We start from the raw sequence: 24,148 nt of genomic DNA, 5'->3' as shown, positions 1-24,148 counted from the left end.
GGACATGGCTGAGCCCCTCAGGCAAGATGGTCGTGCCTCAGAGAAAACATACTTAAGAGTGAAACATACTGTCAGAGAGAGGAGGAGGGGAAAAATAAGAGTGAGAAACAGCAGAGGGAACACCCAGATCAAAGAAGGATGAGGAGGAGGTGGTCCATGACACACCTGCAGCCTGTGCAGGGACCTACCAGTGGAACAGGGGAAAACCATGAGGAGGACGGAGCAGCAGAGAGGAGCTGTTATGGACTGACCATAAACCTCCCATTCCATATCCCACTGTGCTTCTGGTGGGGAGAAGTCAGAAGTGAAGGAGTGAATTTGAGCTTGGGAAATGGGGCAGGAATGATGCTATTTTAATGTCTGGGTTTTTTTGTTTCTCACTACACAAATCTAATTTAACTGGTAATAAATTAGCTTTCTCCAAGTCAAGTATGTTTTGCTTGTGACAGTGACTAGTAAGCAATCTCCCAATGGATGGGTGGGTGAGTGTGGACTCTTTGCCAGAGCTAAACACCACAATATATGTATAACAAAGAATATTAAATGAAATAAAAAGCTGCATCATATGAAAGAAAAAATAAATTGTAAATTACCATGTCTTTAAGCTTTACCAGGCAGTCTGTGAACGCTAGCATTCTTCAGTGAGAAACAACCCTATCCACAGATTGCATACTGGTTATCATGACATTAATTTAATGTGCTTAGTGTTCAGTTTATCCTGTTTATGTATGTATCCTGTTATGTATGAGTTTTAATTGACTGAAGCAATATGATAATGACAAAAAAAAGTATTTTCACATTTGCAGGAAATGAGGAATATGGTTTTTGAAATAAAATTGTTAGCTGAAGTTAGCACAACATATTTGAAAGCAGCAAAGTAATAATCCACAACATTATTCTAGTTATTATCTCAGCATTTATTTGAAATATCAATACTTTCCATGATATACATTAAGCAGTAGGGAATTGTCTTCATTTCACATCATCCAGTACTGAAGTGGCACATTCGAAGCAGCACATTAAACCTCTGAAACAGTCTGTACAATTTACATAAATAGTACTCTGGATAACTAAACTAACAGAACTTCTGCAACTGTTACCAAAGGAATGTCAAGAAGCTAGGCACAGCACTGTACACACAAAGTGCAGGAAGGAGGAACACAAGAGAACCAACTAAACATATGGAAGATGTTTTTGCATATACAGCCACATGTCTTTAATTGCTCAACACAAAAAGATAAGTTTTATTTAGTCCTCATTGAGGGCAGAATATGCACAAATGATGTTCGAAGAACACACGGTAGACAAACAAATGAAGTGATGTTCATGTTTGGTTGGTTATTGTATTCCTCAGTCAAGATACAAAGGGTATCTGGTGCTTAAGCAGCATGATTTTGTGCTAAGACTTGACAAGAAACAGCTAACAAATGCCAGTTTTATTCCCCATCTTGCCCTCTTACTGGCATTTTGGTGAGCATGCTCAAAGTTCCTGAAGGGCAAGTTCAGGTCGTTTGTGGTCCAAGGTTTTTACTACAGGAATCCCCATTTTATGGTTTACAGTTTACCTCTGGATGGAAATAGGCCTTTTAACAAGAATTAATAATATAAAAATGAGCAGAGAGCAGCAGGATACACAGTACACTTTCTGAGAAACCAGTCTACACATACACTGTCTCAGTGAGACCAGCAAGCCAATTTTGTTGGAAGTTAGAATTCTGGTTAGTCAATGTTAGACCTGTGTTAACTCTATCATTAGGAAGAGAAAGATGGAATGGCAAGAACTTTTCCCTCTTTTTATAGAGAACTAAGACTGAAAAATAATACAGTGGTGATAGGTATTATCTTCCCAACACCACCTTCACTTCTTGATACGTCACTATGAGTTACCTGCTTTGTTTGCCATCACCTTCCCAGCATCATCTCAGTAATTGTTCTGGTTGCCACCAGGCCAGCATGGCCAATAAAGTAACCCCCACTATGCTAGTTCAGAAGATACCACGCATCACCACCATCCAGTGTGACAACACGTAAACCAAAGATGCTCAGTGGGAACTGATGACTCTAACCACTGCAGTTCACACTTGTAAGGTGTAAGAAGCAGCATTTTGAAAGCAGTGGTACTGACACAACTATCCAGGTCAGAGGTGGTGGATCAGCCATTCTAATTGGGTAAGGGAACTAGAATATCGACATAATTGATAGGGAAGAAACCTGACTGGCCATGAAGCATCCCCTCATACCAGTTTTCATCAATCTGGTTAGTGAGGGTAATTATATCACCCTCTTTAAATCCCAGCTCTCCTTCATTTTCTGGTTCAAAGTCATACAGAGCTCGGCAGCATGGCTGATCCATGTGAACACCTAAGGAGAAGAAACACAAATAAACAATGTGCTTAAAAATCTCAACAGTTATGGTATCCTTTTTACCATTGTACCTACTACAGATTTTGCTGTTTCTGGTATCACTCATATGCTGATGACAGTTCTTCAATAACACCTAAATTTGGACAGCTAAACTTCATTAGAAGACAACTATCAGCTTTTTGCAGTCTTCAGTTTTCATATGTGACTGCTAGTAAATGTCTAGGAATCCTAAAAGAACCAAGCTACAGTCAAGCTCACACCTAAAAGCATGGATACAATCAGTTTAGAATCTAATTTTTATCTGTTTACAAAACACACCAAAAAAATGAAGCAAAATCCCTAATGTATTTCCAGTTTTACTGGCACAGAGATGCTTTGTCTATTTTTGTCAGGTAAGTAATGTAAAGGGTAACTTAAAACAACAGCAAAGATATAACTGTGTCTTTGTCCTTTATTTGGAAACTTCACTGGTACAGCTATGCTGTAAACCACTGAATATGCTCCTAATCATCTGAATTTTAACATGAGGTTTCCGGAGACCTTTTCTCCCCATTCCCACAAAACACTTGCTGCCGATCCACCAGGACGGATTCAGAACAAGTTTGAAACTGGAAGCTTTCTAATATGCTAGTTCATGATGATCTGACCATAAATCCCCTAGGATGGCTAATAAGTGTTATTATACATCATTAGCTAGATTAGATTTTCATATGTTATATGAAATTAATAAATATTCCTCCCATCCCCTGCATTCCCCCCGCCCCCAAAATCTCTATAGCTTCAAGCCTACCAAAAGCAAAATTGTTACTGGTCAAAATATTTAGGATTTAGCAGCACTAAATGGTAAGGAACCTTATATCCCTACTTTCCATAGTAAAAGTTCACTCACTTCTAGTGGTCAGAATGAACTGACACATGCCACTCCACCCTAGGGACACTTCTAAGAATACGTATTTCAGCTTTTTCATCTATGCTACCTTCAGTATGAAACAGTTTCAGACTGAAACTTTTTGCATATTCATTTCAACCACTCACTATGGCTAGAAGGCCCATGCTTGAGCTATTTCAGGACAAAATATATTCCATTTCTATAGATACCAATAGAGCAAGTTTTTAAAATACCAGATTTAATTTATTTAATTCTGTAGTGAAACCTTTTATTTCTTTACATATTGTTTACAGTGTATTTTGCTTTATTTGTCATGAAGACTAGTTTACAAGCCTTACAATGTGTATTTGGTATGTTCATTGCTGTCAGCTGAAATTTAGTAGACTTAGCAAACAAACTCTAATGACCATAGAATATTGGAGCTCTGAACAAACCAATCCAAACATACATTAAAGAATTTTCAAAGAAGAAGGTATTTCTCTGAAACTGATAAACGTTTCAAAAGAAACAACTCCTATTGAAGAAAATGCTAAATACTGCTCTCTGGAGAGGAAAACATGAATGCTGAAGAGATAGGAACATCAGTCCACACTTCCTTAGTAGAGAAAAGTGTTCATGACACTGTAAAAAAGAAGTGAGAAGAAAATTACTGGTGGCACAAGGAGAGCTTTAGCACAGAAGACTCAAGCCACTCTCCTGCACAAGGAAACCCCTTCCTCAGTAGCATGGTGAGATTACCAGGAGTTTGCAAGATTATGCAAGGTGATTTCCAGTTGCAGGGGCTAAATGGAGAGCTGCCTGGAGAAAAAGGATCTGGGGCTGTTGGTTGACAGCTGGCTGAACATGAGCCAGCAGTGTGCCCAGGCAGCCAAGAAGGCCAATGGCATCCTGGCTTGTATCAGGAATAGTGTGGCCAGCAGGAGTAGGCAGGTGATAGTGCCCCTGTACTCGGCACTGGTGAGGCCACACCTTGACTACTGTGTGTAGTTTTGGGCCCCTCACTACAAGAAGGACATCGTGGTGCTGGAGCGTGTCCAGAGAAGGGCAACAAAGTTGGTGAAGGGTCTACAGAACAAGTCTTATGAGGAGTGGCTGAAGGAATTGGGGTTGTTTAGTCTGGAGGAGGCTGAGGGGAGACCTTATTGCTCTCTAAAACTACCTGAAAGGAGGTTGTAGCGAGGCGGGGGTCGGTCTCTTCTCCCTAGTAACAAGCGGTAGAACGAGAGGAAATGGCCTCAAGCTGTGCCAGGGGAAGTTTACGTTGGATATTAGGAAAAACTTCTTCACCAAAAGGGTTGTCAGGCATTGGAACAGGCTGCCCAGACAGGTGGTGGAGTCTCCATCCCTGGAGGTATTTAAAAGAAGGGTAGATGTGGTGCTTGAGGATATGGTTTAGTGGTGGACTTGGAAGTGATAGGTTAGCAGTTGGACTCGATGATCTTAAGAGTCTTTTCCAACCTTAACGATTCCACGATTCTATGATTCTATACTGCTGCTGCCTATATCTGAGAGAACATCAAACGTTCACATCAGGATGTGCTGGTTTTGGCTGAGAAGGGGTTAATTCTCTTCACTGTGGGGGTCGGCTACCTTTCCAGCTTCCTGAGCTCTGCCGTGGGGCGGGGGGGGCTGGGAGGGGCAGGGCCATGGTGGGGGCAGCTGACCCCGACTGGCCAATGGCAGGTTCATTCCATGCCATGTGACACCATGACCAGTATATTGAGGGGGGGCAGTTGCAGCTCGGGAGCGGCGCGGCGTTGGGTCGGTGGGCGGCGAGCAGCTGCTGCGTGCGGCTGCGGCGTGTGCGGTTGGTTTCAGCGGTTCATTCCCCCTCTCCCCTCCCTTCCCCCCTCCCCTGGGGCTTTGCACCTCTCGTTGTTCGCCTTTACATTGCAGTTCTGTTGTTTCTTTTAATTTTAATTACTAAACTGTTCTTATTCCAACCCATGAGCATTACCCTTCTGATTCTCTCCCACGTCTACCAGTGGGGGAGTGAGCGAGCAACTGTGTGGGGTTGAGCTGCCAGCTAAACCATGACAAGGATGTGACAGGAAGGAAGGAAATCCTGATTAATGATCTAGTGAAAAAAATCCAGTCTTGCAAGATGCTAGCAATTGTCACTCAGGTAAACAGGAATAACTGAGGTAAAGGTTTGGACAGAGGAAAGCCCTCACCATAACATGGGACAACAGATCATTACTATGACAAACAAATAATAAGGCTTTCTTAGTATGTGCTGACATGAAATAAACACTTCTTTTAATATAATAATTATGCACAGTCATATAAATGCTTAATCTTGCTTCTGCTGCTCCCAGTTGGACAGAGAAAATAACCCAAATGGCTTTGTTTTTCCTTCTAGTGATTTTCACTTTCAGGCTCTTTGTGTTGTAATACCTGGTTTTAAAAAGCAGGTTAATGTTATAGAGGTTTTAGGGTGGGGGCTCAGGGTCCTGCATTTTCATGGAAAACTTCCTGTTGTTCTTTTGGTTTTCTAAATGCCCATTTTGTAAAGACCTATATTTCAAGGTGAATTTAGTATGGCAGCAGCTCTTTGAGCTTGTAAGACTAAGGAAATTTTTGACCCAAAGATACACTTAAAGCAGTGGATGAGCCATCCTTGTCCTCCTGCCTGGGGACGTGAACACTTTACAAAGAAACAAGAGTTCAAACAGCTTTCTCCTATAAAACCTTCATTCTCATTTTCCCTCACTATGGAAAAATTAATATCTAGAAGAAAGCATGGAACTTCTGCATTGTAGCAAAACTTCAGAGTTGGCTTTTATTCTCACATTGCTACTGCCATTACCTGACGGTTTGGGTGTGGTGGCATGGGATATTCCTCCATTATGCTGAGTATTGTCACCAGTTGTGAAATCCAGGCTCATACGGGGTTTGGGCTGGTATTCTCTCCTGGGCTGAGATGATGCCTCTTTTATTCTACCAAAACATGAAGTTAAATGTCAAGAGTTAGTTTTTTGTTAACAGATGAGATACACAAACTTCTTTATTTCCATGGCTGAAGTTTTCATCCACCAATCATCCAAATTAAACAAGTTTTGGCATTTGGAGTAATGTTTTGTTTACAATATTAGTTTAAGTTACTAAATACTACCGGATATGACTATGCCATGAGATTGTTAATTTTTATTTCCTTCTAGGAACCTAGCATTTTGTCTGACTTCCTTTTGTCTAAAAATAACAAAGAGCTTATAATGGAGAAAAACTTTTAACATGATTAGCAATGCTTACAGGAGGCTGTACAAAGATCTCTGCCCCCATTTTTAGCATGATGTTTGCTTCTATCCCTGGCAGGCCTTAAGTATTTAGTTGGTCAATGACAACTCTTGTCATTTTGTGAGGAGACTGTATGGAATGCACTGACTTCAGTTGCTGACTTAGTTCATTTGTAATTTGGAATACTTGTTTCACAAAGGCACATAGCTCCAGTTTTCCTGACTCTCAAAATAAAAATATTATGCATCGTTCATTTCAACTTACTCTTCTAGTTGAGGAATCTAGAATTTCTAGGAAAGGGTACATTTTCAGATTCCAGGGTAAAATCCAGGGATGGGATGATGACAGAATCAGAGCAGCTTATGCAAAACAACTGCCACATACATTTCTAATACTGTATATGGAAGAATACTTGAGTCAAGACCTCTGTATCTAAAGGACAATTTGGTTTCTCTAACCTTCTTTAGATCTGCCCAGACTTGATGTTGAAGCACATTTTGATTTACCTATTGAAAAGATCTGCATCTAACTTAACCAGTTTTGGTCCTGATAACAAGGGTTTCCTCACCATACAAAGTATTTTCAATATACTTGGTCCCCAGAGACTACTTTTCTTCTTCATAAACAAAAACATAAACATATTAAAAGCATAAATTAATGAAGATGTCAAGATAAACTGAAATACAAAGGCTTTGCTGTGTTTCACTCATCAATAGAAGATACTTTTTCAAAACAGTAAAGTTTTGAAGAAAGAAATACTTAAAGCAGTTCTATTACACTTAATACTTCCACAAAACAAAGACCATTTTTTACAGATTATGAACTGGAAGGCAACAGTTCTAGTCACTTGCTAAAAATTACCCGAAAGCTCAGTATGAGCGATGTTTCTTACGAAAAGAAGCATCTCCAAGGAAGCCATTCCTGTTTCCCCGTTGCTCTATCACAATACTCTATCTTGAAAACTGCAGCCTCCTTTCGCTTGATGAAAAAGAGAGTTTAAAAGGAAAAGCCTTTGATGGCCTTCCAGATTTTATTAATTTTATTGCAAGTCTCCCAATGTTTGCCAAGTTTCTGAAGTCCCAGTTCCTGGAATCATCATATTTTAAGGAAGTTTATGCCTTCCATTAATGTGTGGAAGAAAAATGAAAATTCTTGCACTTGCAGTTCCTGAAGAAAGTTTTGAAGCCTAATCAAAAGGTCCCAGAAAGAATAGTAGACTTGAGTGCATTTTTAAATTTTTCACGAGATTTGCAGTCTAACTTTTTTCTTTTTTTTTTTTTTAATTCTTTGGGCAATATTTTAAACAGGATGGTCTTAGCAGTTGGAAGAGGTTGCCCTGGCCAAACAGCAGCACAAACAAGTTCCATTCACATCTTTGAAAAAGTATTTAGGAAACAGGCAGTATGTGCTGTAGATATCACTGAGAGTGAACAGTAACAAATTTTCTCAGCTTAAAAGTAAAGCATTATTTATTTTCTGGTCCATATGGTCAAAAAATCAACCCTCAAAACTCAGGGCCATGCATACTTTGCTGCCTGCATATCACCAGCAGGAGAAGTAAAGTAGCTCAAATAGATACAGCTCTACAGCCCTGCTTAATCCCAGGCATGAGCATATCACAGCGCTCTACTTTGTGTCCAGTTGTGGACAAAGGTTGATTTATCCAGCAGACTCTTTACAATTAGGGATGCACAGTAAGTTTATGCAAAAGATTTACTTCAGCTGATCTATAACAGCAGTCTGATGCAAGGTTCTTGAAAAGCCAAAATCACTCAGAGCTGAAACTTGAAGCAAAGATACTGACCGTTTAGCAGAATTTTCAAAAGGGCAAAGGGTTATCTGAATTGATACAGGAAGAGAGATCTGTTCAGAGAAAGGTATATTCACTTTATGGCATAATTTATGGACTACAGAACAACCCACCTGGTCCTGAAGATTAATGCTTCTGTAAAATAAGTGAATTGCAGTATTCACTTGGAACTGCTGAAAATCATTCTGTTAGCTGTATAGACAGTACTGCAAACTGTATCCAGAAGCAGCCTGCTGGACAGCCAAAACAAGTGCTGCTCCTAATCGCAAAGAAATTTTAACACTTAGAACTGGATGAGGCTTACAGACTGTGTGCTCTGAGAAAACACTGACAGACCCAATAGTACCAGAAACTAGATCTATACTAATGACATCAGAAAACAGGAGAGAATCATGCACAGTTACAAAGCTACCTTCACACAGTATGTGAACATCATATGCTCCTGAGAATTACATGCAGCTTTTAGGAAGAGTCTTCCAGAACCACATGGACTAAATAAATCTTTCATGTATGTTGTCTCCTTGAAGAAGGGCGTGTGTGTATGAAGGTGATAAACTTCACAAACACTATTTTCCTCATTTCAATGGGGTACAATCTGTTTTGTGTTGATAGAAACAAAAACTCTAAAAGGTCTAAAATTCTACTAAGAAGATATTGTATCCATTCTGAGATAGCATTCACAGTTACAGAAAAAGGGATAGAAGAGGTAAACTCAGTTAAGATCAAGTTTGATCTGATAATAAAGCTGGAAAAAAGGAGTATTTAATAAGATGGCAAATGATGGGGATCTAACTACCTGGCTCAGGAAGATCTTCAGGTAGATGGGAATGTAACAAGATACTCTTTTTCAATAGCAATCATTAACGTCTTCTCTCAGAAAGACTACTTGGTGAATACATGCAGAAACGGTAAGAAATCCAAAGTTTTAAGTCCCACTGATTTCCAATATTTATAAACATTTGCTTTCAGTTAAATCACATTTAACAGCTTTACTGAGATGAGATGCTTTCCTGAACACAGTCCTCATTCAGTCATACCCAGAAATATATGTACTTCCAAAACATATAAACCTCAGTTTGCAACTGTCTAATGAAATGTCCCTTGTTTTCATACAAAGTTGCAACAGATAACAGTGTTGCATTCCACTCATAGGTTTTCTGACTCTGTAAACCAAAAAACTAATTCAACAAACTTGCAAAATTGCATTACCTATCTTCCAGCTTAGAAGTAACTCGCTGTAGAATCTGTGTGGCTTGCTTGTGGTACTCCAGCTGGGCTTGTACAAGAGCAGAAAGCTGGCTCACTTGTTCAATCTGAGGATTGACATTAGAACATCAGATCTTAGGTGAGTACTAACAGCTCAGCAATAGCAAGTAAAGACCACTGTCACACTGACGCTGCAAAGGCAGTTTTACTTCTCCCTCTAAAAATTTCATTAATCTTTGTAGTTCATAAATATTTACATATCAGTCTTTACTCATTACCACGTCTGGTTATGACCTGATGTGGAATGGTAACTGCAACTCTTTTCTGCTGATCATCTCCTTGGTTGATTTGCATGAACAGCAGCCTACAGACATACATCTTTCAGCAAACACTGTGAAAGTCAAAATGAGACTGTAATGAGAGCATAATACAACTTCTCCCTCCCTGCCTTTGAGGGGCAGAAAACCATAGGGACTATGGCTATGCTTCTGTTGTATTCTGTCCTGTGAAGCAGACCCAAACAGGAAGGTACTATGTACTTTTCGATGCAGAATATTTGTAGTGAAGGCAGATAGCATTCTACTTCATGAGAGAAAAAACATACAAAACTCTTGTGTGGGCAATGCAATTGCTAGCAGTTTCCATAATACACAGTCCCACAATGGTGTAATGCAGGCCAGCACCATCTGACCACATGGGGTTGGGTGTTACTACAAGGGTTAAAACTACAAAGTTCTTATACTTCTTTTATTTCAGCACAGCTATATTTAATTTCTAACATGTAAATATTTTCAGGTTTGTTTTCACTCCTCTACAGCAATCTGGTAACAAAATAAAGAATTAAATTAGGTATGTATTTAAACTTTATATCAATCCAATCATTTACTTCAACAGAAATATTTAAACTGAATTTCCTTTGACCATATATTCTGTAAGACAGACTTCACTGAAATGTTATTTTCCTCCAAAAGAGATAAATTTTTATTGTTTTTTACAGTTTCAATATTAATTATAAATAGAAGATTTAAAAACCCTAATAGATGCTCAATCCTAACCAGCAAAAAAATATGCTGCAAAGTCAGATTTGAGCAGTCACATTAACTTGTCTGATTATAGCAGAGACCTTGGAGTTGTGAGTTCATCATCTCTGATCTTTACCAATCCTGCCAGCAGCCCACACGCTTGAGCAAAAGCCTTGGCTCAAACCCTAAAACCACAGCTAAGTGAAAGTCATGACTTACATTTACATAATTCTAGGAGGGAAGATATTTTGGTTTTGTAAGTAACACTATGCAGTTAGGAAGCACAACGATACTACAGAAGATTTATATTCTTTAGCTCAGTTACCTATAAAATACCTATAAAATTAGTCCTACATGTGCATGCTGGACATTTTTATAGCTTCTGAGCCTCTGACTGAGTCCACCAAGAAGCCTAGTGCTTCCCAACTGTACAGTGACAGGAATCTATGGCGTCATGGATTTAAGAAGGCTTTCAAGACTTAGATTGCTTTAGACTGCCTTCAGTGCTGAACCACTATCTTCCTTTTTTTAAGATTCAGCTTAAAGTTTAACAAGGAATATCTCACATCCATCTCCAGGAGGTTGAACATGCTTGACTCAGCAATTTCTTTTGATTCATCAAATTTCTCCAGAGCTTGGCGAAGTTCTTCATCAGGGAGCTTGCCCTGCCTTTTCTTTTTGTAATCAAAATCCAGGCGTCGACCCTCCATTTTCTTTAGGTGATGCTAAAAACCAAAAATGCAAATGCAAGCACTGAGTAAAGGATATTCCCCAACTCTCCTTATACTGCACTGTAATCAGGTAGTCCATGTACACTTGTAAGCATGTGCTGTTTGCTGTATATCAACACTTCCCCGGAGGGGAGAAATACAGAACAATGAAGTAGGGGGGTTTACCTATCATTTAAGAACCCATAGTGTGCTGTTCTCTAAATGACAGACCTTCAACATTAAAAAAAGCCCACATAGAATGGATAACTGCAATTGCCACCTGTATAAAAGATACCTAAGTTTCTAGCTTTTTAACTCTGATGCAGAATTACCTGAACACTATGGTTTAAGAGACAACTCTATTAAAAGCACAAGTTAGTACATTTTGGCCTGTGTAACAGTTCTCATAAACAAAGCAGCACAGAAAATATTTTTATCATTTCCATCAGACCACCAAAGGATCTTAATGTTACCTTTTATAAAAAGATTTTCTAGTTCATTAACTGACATAACATTCATGTCAATCTGTTCAGCAGCTGCCACATTAAGCTGGCCAAAAGTTAATGCTACCAGCATAAGCATGAATACTTTAGGTGTTTACTTTCCCTCAGAAAAATCAATTTGTCATCTATTATGGCATTTATAACTTTTTCAACTTTGTAAATTATATCAAACTACCTAAGACATCTTTCATCCACATATATTTAATAATATAAAAGCTTACTGAGCTCAGAACAACAGTTACTTCTACAGATAAGAATTAGCTGAATTGGGAGGTACTTTTACTTCCACAATCATAAATTAGGTTGTGTCCGCAAAAGTATGTTTGCAAACAGATTCTTCTCTGTAAATGCTGGCTAGTTCTTGGGATTACCAATTACATAATTCATGCAAGAAAACAGTGTTTGTGTTCAAAATTCTTGGAAAGGTTTCAAACAGTCTTCATACAGACAAGAGTAGTGCCAGTCTAGAGGAAATTATTGAAATGCCCCCACATGCCATACACTACAAGACTGAATCTAAACATGTGTTCATCTATTTAGTGAAATTAGCTTTCAAATGGTAGGAGTACCGTGTTCATGCCTGCATAAGCTTGACGATGCTACTGCCAAAAAAAAAGGTAATAATTTTGATACTTCCCTTTCTAAACCATCAACAAGACAGATAGAACTGAAAATCAAAACTCAAGCCAAAAGGGACTAAAACCAGATCATATGCAGTTCTGAAAGCCCATTTTAAACTACACAACTAACATAAACTTTGGACATATACACAATCGGCACAACTGGCATTATTAAAATACCACATCAAGGGCAATACCTGTATTTCTCTCAGATCTTTGTCATGAAGATTCTGAAGTGGGTCAATGAAGTTTTGTTTCACTTCCATGTCTAAAGAGTCCTTGACCTCAGAAAGCTCCTTCATAGCTTCTCCCACATCTGCAAGTGCTGGTCCTGAAAGAAAAGATGTCCAGTTTATCTCAGAATAACTTAGTTCCAAATCACTGTAGAGTGAAACTGAGTCATGGAATTTTCAATTAACATTTCATTTTAAGTCTCAATTTTAGGAAAGAGGCAGAGTATGACTCACTATGTGAAAGGACAACATGGATTTTACACTTCTGCAGCCCCCAGAGTTTTTGTCTTGTAACACAGCTGAACTTGAGAATCCATGCTGTGTCAAGACAGCCTCCTCCACACACATTTTCTGATTAAACTATTGACTTCATACACCTACTCAGGTTCATAAACTTCAATAAGAATTAGCTGCTTTCTGAGATTTTCTCCAAGATTAACTTGAGGACCAAAAAATTTACCACTCTGGTTCACCTCTTCTGCATAAAAACAAAAGCAAGCCACTCAAAAATACTGTCCTGGTTTGAGGTGTAGGTTGGTGGAAAAAAAATCCTCTTTCAAAGAACACAAAGGGTCTGAAAACCTAGAGATGTGAGAAATCAGAAGGAGCTTTGTCTCCCAAGCAGGGGAGGCCAGCAATGCACTGCAAAACTAGAGAGCCTGCCAGACCCAGATGAAGAGTGACAAACAGCCATAATAGCTGCTATTAGTTGAGAATTTGAAAATAATTGCCATATCTATTCTACTGTGTGCTACTGCAATCATCAGGGAATATACAGCAATTTGCACAAACTAAATTCTATTAGTTCTTCATTTTCCCTTTAAAACTGTGTTCGAAATTTAGCAAATGAGAGGCAACCAATTAAAAAAAACAATCCAGTAGTCTTTAGCACAAATAAACCTACACCTGCCAAGCTAGCTAGTAAATTATATAAAACAAACAAGAAAGTACCCTTTTCAATTGCAGATGTCTTTATGCCAGGAACAACATTTTATGAAGATTCAAATAGGATTTCACAGACAATTTTCACAGTCCTATTGGAGGGTCCTGTGTTTTGCCATATGAAAATGGCCACCGAGAAGCCCACACAAATAGAACAGAAAGACAAATGATCCTGTCATGAATGTCATATCTTTTAGTTACACCTCTACTGCTGAAGAACACAATGTTTTGTCTCTGTTTAACATTTCTAACTCAGGCAGCTGTAAACTCATTTGGGGCTTGGAGGGAAGAGCAGTTGACAGATAAGACAGGAGTATTCACTAGTGCCTTAAAATGTGGAATTTGGTCAGAAAAAAAAGGTGCAAGTCTCTTAAAAATCTGTTAGCCTTTATTCCTTGCCTGTTATGAAGACAATATCATTTATTGTACATATTCTGAGGACAAAAGGGTGTTATTTCACACATGCATAGACAATAACATGATCTCTGACATGTACATCTTCAAGCCTAACACATCCCCAGTAACATAATCTATGACAGACGGCCTAAAGCCTATATGGATATAGGTCCAAATGGAAACAATTTTACTTTCATCCACAAGAAAAAATTCTTTAGTCCAAATCCACAAAAGATACTCAACAGGCCTAGACCGAACTTAAAGAAGTTCCATGAAGCAGAACTCTGATGCTTCTTGCAGAAGTTCTTCCTTTATAAGAGCGCAACACTTTAATAATGAAAGTTATACTAAATCTTACTACCATTTTTACTGCATTATAACAGAAAGGGAAGTAATCAATTTACCAAAGTTGCATTCTTCTCCAAGTTCTCGGCCAAATTTCAGCATCGCATCTGCCAGCAAGGCTTCAGCCTGAGGGTAACCTGGTCCCTTTTCCTGGCCTCGAATTTTTGACATAGTGTTGATCATGCTGAGTTTAGCTCTGGAAGCTGCAGCAGGCAAGTGACAGAGGTTACGAACATGTAATAGTTGATTATATAGACAGGAATGCACTCTTTAAATTTATCTGAGCTAACTACAATGTATTTGATGGACATTATCTAAGTTTAGGTCTAAGCTCCGGTTTTCATCAATTATTTTTAGAGCAAAGGAATGAAATGTTGCTGGTCATTGACTTTTTTCTTCTGCTGGTAGTCAAGAGAGGAGGCTCTGTCCTGAACTTTAAGTCAAAGCTTCCCTTGAAATAACATGGACAGAAGACAGCCCAGGGACAATCCCAAGATAGCATGTTTGACATGTGTTACAACACAGGTAGAAAAATCTTCAAGCTAACCCCAAATTCTTAATCTTAAAATCCTTGGGTACCAGAGGGATCACAGACTGAGCCAGCCTTCCTCTCAAAGAAAAGTCCAGACTAGGTACACTCAAGATTAAACTGTGGTGTCCCACATTTTTTAAATGTTTGAAAGTTTTTCTCTTGTAGAATATGGAATAAAACCCATGTCCCCAAACATGATGTCCAACAACCTTTGAAACACTTTTTGCTTTTTATGGGGCTTTGGCAAAACCCCTACTTCAATACGGTTTTCAACCATAGTTTAGCTTGTATTTTATTTCAGATACACAACTGCAGATCAGAAGAAAGCACACAATTACTGTAATTGATGAAAACAAAGACAGACAACGTAAAAGAACTAATTTGTTTGATGATGTGCTTTGGTGAATTTTTGCAACAACAGAATGTGAATGGCCTGCAGAGAGTGAATTAATTAATGGCACTTGACTTCAAATTTGCCAGCTAAATCCTGTCGCCAACAAACTGATTCAGTGGGTGTTTCTATCTACATTATTGTGCATACCACAGGAGGGCAGCTATGAATGCTTTACCTTCCTCCTTGCAAAGGCTTGACTTTTTCAGTTGCTCTTATGAGTTAGTATTTCTGTGTACAAAATATTAGTAGCTCACACTATTGTGTGCTGAATTCATTGCTCAAAACTCAACCTTGCACACATTTCTGCAACAAAACATTTGCAAACTGGAGTCAACAAGTGTTTTGCTCTTAATTTATTGTTGAAAGTGCATATCAAGCGATGGTTCTTGCTGCTGAATATGTTTCACTTTGTGGCATACTAATGTATGCACAGACACAGAAACAGACATAGGAAAATTCAGGCAAGTGTCATAGTACTTACTTTGCTTGAGGAGAAGCTATGAAAGGACAACAAATTTTTAACGTATAGTAATTATGATTTTGTAAGCTTTCTCACTATCCTTGAGTGCCACCAGATCTGAATTTCAGCATCTGAATTTCCTGATGCCTTCTGTTTCTGCTCACTACAAAACAACAGTCAGCAGACTGGCTGACTCTTCAGTATAAGAAACTGCATTTTAATGAAATGTCTGGCCCTTAAAAATGGCCTCAAAATGATGGTGGCAATGGCAAAATACAGAAGCACAAAAGAAACTAAGGCATAAACAAAATCAGTCAGGGGAATGGAGGCAGCAAGTTGAATTAAAACAGGAACAAATGAGAGTATTTTCAGAAATAAAAGAAAAATGTAAGAAGGGAATATAACAAAATGAAGTGGCTATATTCTGGACAGGCAGGTAGGAGATAAAAGCAAAAGGTACAGGAAAGAATGAAATAGATGAAAGAACAATAAGGGAAAGGCAAGAAATAAATCATACAGAGAAGAAAGGTAAACATGAATCCTAGAATCCTTTATCCCATTTAGTAGGAAATCTTAGAATACATTCACCAGTGGTCCGATTCCACTTCTTTTAAGGTTGATTCCAGTAACTTCGATGGGAGCAGAGGTAAGTTTGTGGTCAGCCAATCTCAAAAACCCACCCTGAGCCCTTTCATAACTATTGCTTTACTGTGCTAGTGCCACATGTTTTTTTCTCTAAGCCATGTTTCAACCTGAGTGAGGTCAGGCAGAGATGTACAAAACACCACATGAATGCTTGATTCTTTTCCCACTTGCACCCCCTCTCCTTTACACTGACTTTCTTGGTGTCACTAATGATTCACCTTAATATTAAGTGTTAACACAGCCATGGCAAATCATAATAATACTGCCAAAGGAGTTCAAAAGAAACTTCAGCAGTGGGGGCAATTGTTCATTCTCTGTATTTTTAATCTTGTTCATCCTGCACCTCTTTTTCTTGAAATTATGGTCATGTACATCTGCATGAAAAGTCTTTGAGCATTCATCAAGTTCAATTTTAGTTATTTTCAGCTATTCTTCAGATTTTTTCATAACTGGGAAGTCTACAAAGCTATCATTTTCATTTGCACTAACCTCAGCCCAACATCTCTTTCGATAAATTCACCTTTGTCTTTAATATCCTTTCCCCTTCCCTTCCATTCCCTCCCCTCCCAGTCAGCATTTTTGGTGCCCCAGGTAAATAGTGTAATTTAGTTGTAGGGAGAATTTTAAAGAGGAAATTTTATATTTTATTGAAAAAAGAAGTAATTTTCCATCCACTTCTTCTCACTATAGGAAGCCTTTTCCAATTGCCATAAAACAATCTAAGATCAGGTGAAAGCTGAAAAGAGTCAGTCCTCCTTTCCTTTCACTCCATCTGCTACGGTTGCCCAGCTATGGAATGAACAAAATAATCTTGTTTGCTATGCAAGAAAGTACATCTTTCTCCTGCCTATTACAATTTTAATTTCCTGATCCTACTCACACGTGCCATAAGTAGATGAAGAGACGTGCAGCTGATGCATGGGAACTGCTCTTTCCTGCAGCACTGCAAGCTTACATCAGCCTGAACTGCCTGAAATCACACCCCTAGCTACTTCCAGAAATTTTGCTCTCTGCCATTGCTGTGAGCCTTTTCCATGACTCGCAGCAATCATAATCCCTCAAATGTGTCAGGAAGGCAGCCAGAGAAGCAGTAAACTACCAAAGCTTATTACTCAGTCTATACAATGTTGCACAACAACAGCTTGACAGCAGTTAACAATTTTATCACTAGCCCCATGTTTGTCAATCCTATTGCTTTTCCTGCAGAGTGCTTGCTCATGATGAGCAATGAAGTTGTGGACTCAAGTCATAAACCGTATTTCATCTGTTGACAAAGAAACTGTTCTAGTCATCATTATTTTCTCTCTATGAGTTCTTGAACTTGTAAATATTATTCCTCCTTTTTTCAATCTACTGGCAGCATCATCAAATTATCTGTGTGCAGTTTTGGGTCCCTCACTACAAGAAGGACATCGTGGTGCTGGAGCGTGTCCAGAGAAGGGCAACAAAGTTGGTGAAGGGTCTACAGAACAAGTCTTATGAGGAGCGGCTGAGGGAATTGGGGTTGTTTAGTCTGGAGAAGAGGAGGCTGAGGGGAGACCTTATTGCTCTCTAAAACTACCTGAAAGGAGGTTGTAGCGAGGCGGGGGTCGGTCTCTTCTCCCTAGTAACAAGCGGTAGAACGAGAGGAAATGGCCTCAAGCTGTGCCAGGGGAAGTTTACGTTGGATATTAGGAAAAACTTCTTCACCAAAAGGGTTGTCAGGCATTGGAACAGGCTGCCCAGACAGGTGGTGGAGTCTCCATCCCTGGAGGTATTTAAAAGAAGGGTAGATGTGGTGCTTGAGGATATGGTTTAGAGGTGGACTTGGAAGTGATAGGTTAGCAGTTGGACTCGATGATCTTAAGAGTCTTTTCCAACCTTAACGATTCTATGAGTCTTTCCTCTGTGGTCTGACAAAAATACCACCAATTAAGCTATACCAGCAACGGTCTTTCATCCCAGCAGACTGGAGTTAAAATATTTCACACTGGTTCAAATTTGTTTCCAGCTATTAGGAAGCAAATTCCTTACAGTGGGTGAGTGAATGTGGTCTGTACTTCCATGAAACTCTAAGATACTTATGGTAGGTAGAGGGCCTCATTTTACCTTTATTCTAATTTTGTACAAGCATAACTCTGTTGAACCCATGAGTGAAGCTGGCATTGATCTATGCTAGTATTAAAACTCTTATGTTCCTAGATCAGTATGGAAATCTTCAAGTTCTTCAACTGAATGGTTTACTTGATTGTAACAGCTCCAGATCTTGCCTCCTTGTGAGGATTCTTTGGCAAGAAAGGAGCATGCAGGTCTCCATCAGCACAATCACAAAACCTCTCTTTCATCTCCCCATAGAAACAAATAATTTATTCCTATTTTGAAGGTTCAATTGAGTCACCTCTGATTACGTCCATTCATCTGCCCTTCCTCCAGTTTGGCATCAACAGCCCTTTTGCACCATCCCTTTTGTAGTAACTCTAATGAGTGAAAGGTGTTGTTACATCTCTTCCTGTGCCCTGGAGGAGGCTGCTTCAGAACTTTGCCTTTCTTCCCATGGTCTGCAAGGACTGCCTGGTCCTTTTCCCTACAGAGGGTGAATGACTGGGACATTTCTTAGAATGACATCTCTTCGAAGAAAGAGATGTCTCATGCAGACACCCTCATTGTGCCTGATCCTGATCCCCACCTGTAGCCTGACTGCCTCACCTCAGCCCATCCCATCCATACCCATGGAGGTGCTGATGCCCAGGGCTGCTGCTGATGCAGTGCCCCTTGGCTGCCCTGCTCCTGGCTGGAGCAGTGGAATAGGCCCCGGCTGCCACAGCCTGCCCTGCCGCCCCTGGGGAGTCCACACCCATCTCCAGCTCCCAGGGAGCCCCCCATGCTCACAGTGCTGACATTCAGATGTCTGCATGTAAATACACCTGTTTTCTAGGCATTTGCTGTGCCCTTATCTAAAGCAAGAACACACAAAAGGAAAACAAGCCTCCCAACACCAGGCTCCATTCCCCCTGACAGCCTAACACAGAACCCTGTACTCAGCTCTTTTACTTCACCATAACTTAACCAATTTTTGTGTTAATCTTAACAGCACCAGTGAAGATGAGATCTGTCAAACTATATATTGGTGAGAAAGAGTATTTTCAAAACGTGCTACAACTACTGCAAGACTGTGAAATTACATTACCTGGATTGGGCTGAAGATACTCTATTGTCTTTGCCATTATTTCCATAACCGCCCTGCTGGTAACATCCACTTTCTAAAGGACAAAGAGTTAAACAAAAAGAAACATCAAAAAAAGATGTTAGAAAAAAGGCAGATGTATTTCCCTTTTCTTTTTGTTCTTATAAATTCTTTTAACTCTTCTTATAATTTTATTTTTGTGTCCCTGAGAACAGCCCTGGTACCAGTATGGTGATAATACCTGGAAAACTGGTCACAGCATGAGTCCACCACCGATTCTCAAGTGAGGCCATTAGTACAGAGTTCCTCAGTTTGTTAGGAATTTGATACAACTCATTGTACCATGCTGATACTTCACATCACCCTGGGAAGTGTCCACAATAGGGAAAACTTTTTCATAGAATGGTCACTGAAACCTGTTTGAAGAATTAGCCATCTTTGATCCCCGAATAACCGGCAAAATGAGGGGAAAGCAGATGTTAATCAAAACCAACTACCAATGATAAAATGGGCTGTCTACCTCTTTCAGAGTGAGGTCTGTTAAAATTGGGGTAACGAAGACTAGGTATTACTCAGTTTACAATTTCAAGAAACCTTTCAGCATGGACACACTGACCATTTATTTCCCCTGGCCGACTCAGTGAAGAATTCTTTTATATTTAGGAATTTAAAATACTTAGAACTGAACAGCATTACTTTCTTCTACTGCAACACAAATTCTTGCTTTCTTACGAAGTACTCCACAACAGCTTCCTAAGCGGCATATAGCAAAGTACACAACTACTCTCCCTTTCAGAATCACATCTCAAAGGAAAAAAATGCTGCTTTGGCAGATTTGGGAATCCCCATAACCTATCCTGTACTCTGCATTTATGAAGATACATTGCATTTCTCTGCAGGGTAGCCTGTGTCCCACAGAGTGAACCCCTTTACCATAATGGCAAGTTTCTATTTTAGAAAAGAACACCTGAAATAGCTTGGTTGCAGCACGCTGTGACTAACCTCTTTCCTGTTTCCTGTTGCCACTGCCATCTGCCAGGTCTTGCTCTATGCTTTACACAAACAAGGAGAAGAGGTCTGACAGCCCTGGTGAGTAAGTAACTGAACCGCCTGGTAGGAAGCCCAGAAACGGCTCGAAGGCCACAGAGGAGAGTGAGTGCTAGGGAAGAGAAGGCCGGGATAGGCAGAAGGAGCATGTCCCTGCCTGCAGAAAAACTGGCAAGGGACATGGGGCCAGGCAGGAAGTGTGGAAGCGTGGAGGCAACCAATGAGTGTACTCCATTCTCTTATCAACTCTCAGTGCTCTTATCTCCTGGGTTGCCAACCCTCCTGGCTGCTGCAATGTTCTGTTTTCCACTCTAAACCTTGCATCCATTTTCTGACTCTTGGTTAACATCTTCCAGTTTTGATGGCAGTGCCTATGCTTGTGGCACATTGAAAGGAAAGGTGGGCAGAACGGGAGAAACCAACTCTGCAGTACTTCACTGTAAGAAGTACAAAGGATACGTCCTTCTCCTTTATTTTCCATCCAAGGTTTTTTTCCCCATCTCACTATACAAATGGACATATAAATATCTTCTATTTCTCTTGAACAGAGTTATATATCAGATATGTACCCTACAAATCACCTAGCAGTAGCTTGTGTTACAGGATTTGATAGTACCTTTCAAAGTCAAAACCAGGAAAAAAACCTGTCCCTACTGACCCTTCCAACTGAAATATTATCACCACACACAGAGCTATGGCTTTTTTGTTCCCCATTCATAGAAACATTCAGTGTTTCTGCCAACCTCACCAAGCAGTCTGCTGGGGCGTTTGCCCCATCTACCCAAGGCACTTTGCCAGTGGAGGTTGCCTAACAGGATCTCTGGATCCATGAATGAATATTCCAGTGCACTGTCAACCCCTTTAGCAGACAGTTCTTGCTCCTCTTGACTGATGCTCAAGCAGCTGAGAATTACAGGCACCCTTTGCCACTGAAATGACCATCTTGTAGATGGACTTTCTCAGCTGTAGTATCTCACTCAGTGATTGTCTTGGCTGCAGTGATCACAATATTGTGGAGTTTGGAATCCTGCTGAGCATACTGAAGGTTAGTACTAAGGCAAAGGTTTTCGATTTTAGAAGAGCAAACTTCAGCTCACTCAGAGTTCAGCTGGGAGGGATTCCATGCCAAGCCTCCATGGATGATAAAGGAGAAAGTGAATGCTGGGAGTTTTTCAAGACCACTCTCCTGGAAGCACAAAATTAGTTCATCCCCTTTAAAGGTAAGGGAATTAGGTGGAGCAAGATCCCCCGCTTAGCTTAACTACAAGCTTCTGAGTCTGCTCAAAACCAAGAGAGAAGCATACCAGAGACAGAAAAGCAGACAAACACCCATTGAGAACCACAAGGGTATTGCTGGGGTACAAGGAGGTGCAGTTAGAAACAAAAGCTCAGCTCGAATTGAAATTGGCCAGAGATGTTGAAAACTACAAGAACTTGTTCTTCAGGTATATAAACAACAAGCAGATACAGAAGTAAAATATTCCCACAGCCTAGAGAAGCTGATGCATTATAGTCTGGACAAGTGGTCTGTGTGGTGGGTAGGGAACTGGCTGACAGGCCCTACCTAGAGGGTGGTGGTAAATAGCTCCTTTTCAAACTGGCAGCCTCTCACACGTGGAGTCCCCCAGGCACCTATGTGGGGCCCAACACTGTTCAATGTCTTCATAAGTGATCTGGATGATGGGATCAAGCGTACCCTGAAGAATTTTGTCGATGATACCAAACTGAGCAGGGAAGCAGACACTTTGGGAGAACCACCCTGCAGGAAAACCTGGATAGGCCAGAAGAGTGGGCTAAGGAGAATGTTATAAAGTTCAACAAGGACAAGTGTGAAGTCATGCACCTGGGAAAACATAATCCAGGAGTGCAGCACAGGCTGGGATCTAACTAGCTGGAGAGCAGCTCTGTGGACAACAAGCTCAATATGAGTGAACAATGTGCTGCTACTACTGCAGCAAAGAAAGCCAACAGGATGCTGGGTTGCATCAACAAGAGCATCACCAGCAGAGATAAAGTCATTATCCCACTCTACACAGTGTTTACCAGGCCACACCTGCAATACTGTAATCAGTTTTGGTGCCCACTATGCAAAAAGGATGTGGACAGGCTGGAAGGGGTCCAGAGAAGGGCTGCAAAGGTGATCAAAGGACTAGGAAGCCTGCCGTATGAGGAAAGGCTAAGAGAAGTGGGTTTGTTCAGCCCTGAGAAAAGAAGGTTTAGGAGAAACTTCACAACCACGTTCCAGTATGTAAAGGGTGGTTACAAAGAAGATGGAGACTCCCTTTTTATAAGGGGTCACAAGGAAAAGACAAGGGGTAATGGCTACCAGTTAATCCTGGGGCAATTCCAATTGGACACACGAGGAAAATTTTTCACAGTGAGAACAATCAGCCACTGGAATAATCCTCCCAGAGAAGTGGTGGATTCTCCAACACCGGATAATTAAGATTTGGCTGGATAGGGTGCTGGCCTATCTCCTCTAGACAATGCTTTTACCAAGAAAGGTTGGACCAGATGATCCTTGAGGCCCCTTCCAACCTGGTATCCTATGACTTTGTGATTCTCTTCAGAGATCCTCTACAATGGTTTAACTGAAATTAATTTGTAGCTGACATCAGCCTCAGTTTCTGAATGAAATATTGGCATTATAAAAAGTGCCATATATTACGTATGCATTGCTTAGAAAACAAAAAGAAATAAGAAACTGAAAGCTCAGTCCTGCTGAATAAAAGTTAAGTCTTTCAAAATTATTCGAGTGATTCAGGGACAAAAGCTTTGAAATTCCTTCCATAGAAAGGAAAAGTGCATAGTAATAATGAACATAGGCATCTGTATTTAGACTTACCCTTTCCATTTCTTTGAAGTCATCATCTAGCTTGGTTCCTTCTGCACCTCCTACTTTTTCACTCACTTTCTGCAGTTAAAAAAAACCAACAAACAATTCAGCAATAACTGAAAAACATAGCCACCTTGTTTTCCAGGGGAAATGTTTTTTTCTCTGTTGGTACAACATTCAGACATACTGTTCTTTCCAAAACACTTACTTCAAACACACTTTAACTTAAGTTAAACAATCAGAAAACAATATGTTACTGCTTAAGTCTCAGAGATCCAATCTTCTGCTGGTGTCAGAAGTACATACATCATGTCTTTGCAAGATGACACCTCTATTTCTGTTGAATGAATGTCTCTATCTTGGAACTTATCAAGCAATTAATCAACAAAAACAGATCTGTATTCAGTAGACAGAAATATTTAGTTGTGTGTGCTGAATGAAAAAGGAGGTCACTTGATAGAATGAAGTGGGGAAGGAACCAGAGCACTAAGAAATTTCTTATCAGAGCTCAAAAATGGCCCGCCCTGCTTTGTCCAATGTAGCTGTATGCTTCTACGGGAGAACTTATCTTGGGCCGCATATCTCCGGGACACAGGGCTCTACCCACCCTGGGGACAGTGATGCACAGACATCAATATGATGGATGCAAAATGTCCGTCTATTTAGCTGCGTCACACGCTTATATAGCTCTTGCGGTTCCTGTTCCTGCCACTCCTATGGGGAGGAGTCTATCTTTCCGTCACATCCCGTAATCTTCCGGTCGCCGATCCCTGTCTATTCCCCTACAGTCCAAT

General features: G+C 40.1%; 1 protein-coding gene across 2 annotated transcripts in view; it reads right to left on the bottom strand.

Annotated features, from left to right (window-relative positions):
- Positions 1–893: 893 nt before the first annotated feature.
- SH3GL2 (SH3 domain containing GRB2 like 2, endophilin A1) overlaps positions 894–24,148 on the bottom strand; it is a 113,504-nt gene continuing 90,249 nt past the window's right edge. For both annotated transcript variants that reach the window (XM_064437873.1, XM_064437874.1), the window contains exons 2-9: positions 23,364–23,432; positions 19,475–19,547; positions 14,337–14,480; positions 12,559–12,692; positions 11,095–11,253; positions 9,510–9,613; positions 6,063–6,193; positions 894–2,361 (exon numbers count right to left, since the gene is read on the bottom strand). In XM_064437873.1, coding sequence (XP_064293943.1) covers positions 2,162–2,361; positions 6,063–6,193; positions 9,510–9,613; positions 11,095–11,253; positions 12,559–12,692; positions 14,337–14,480; positions 19,475–19,547; positions 23,364–23,432 — 1,014 coding nt within the window. In that variant the 3' untranslated portion in view covers positions 894–2,161. The remainder of the gene's footprint in view (positions 2,362–6,062; positions 6,194–9,509; positions 9,614–11,094; positions 11,254–12,558; positions 12,693–14,336; positions 14,481–19,474; positions 19,548–23,363; positions 23,433–24,148) is intronic.

Source organism: Phalacrocorax carbo, chromosome Z (assembly GCF_963921805.1).
Source record: "Phalacrocorax carbo chromosome Z, bPhaCar2.1, whole genome shotgun sequence".
NCBI classification, from domain to species: Eukaryota; Metazoa; Chordata; class Aves; order Suliformes; family Phalacrocoracidae; genus Phalacrocorax; species Phalacrocorax carbo.
This window is presented reverse-complemented; position numbering and strand designations above follow the sequence as displayed.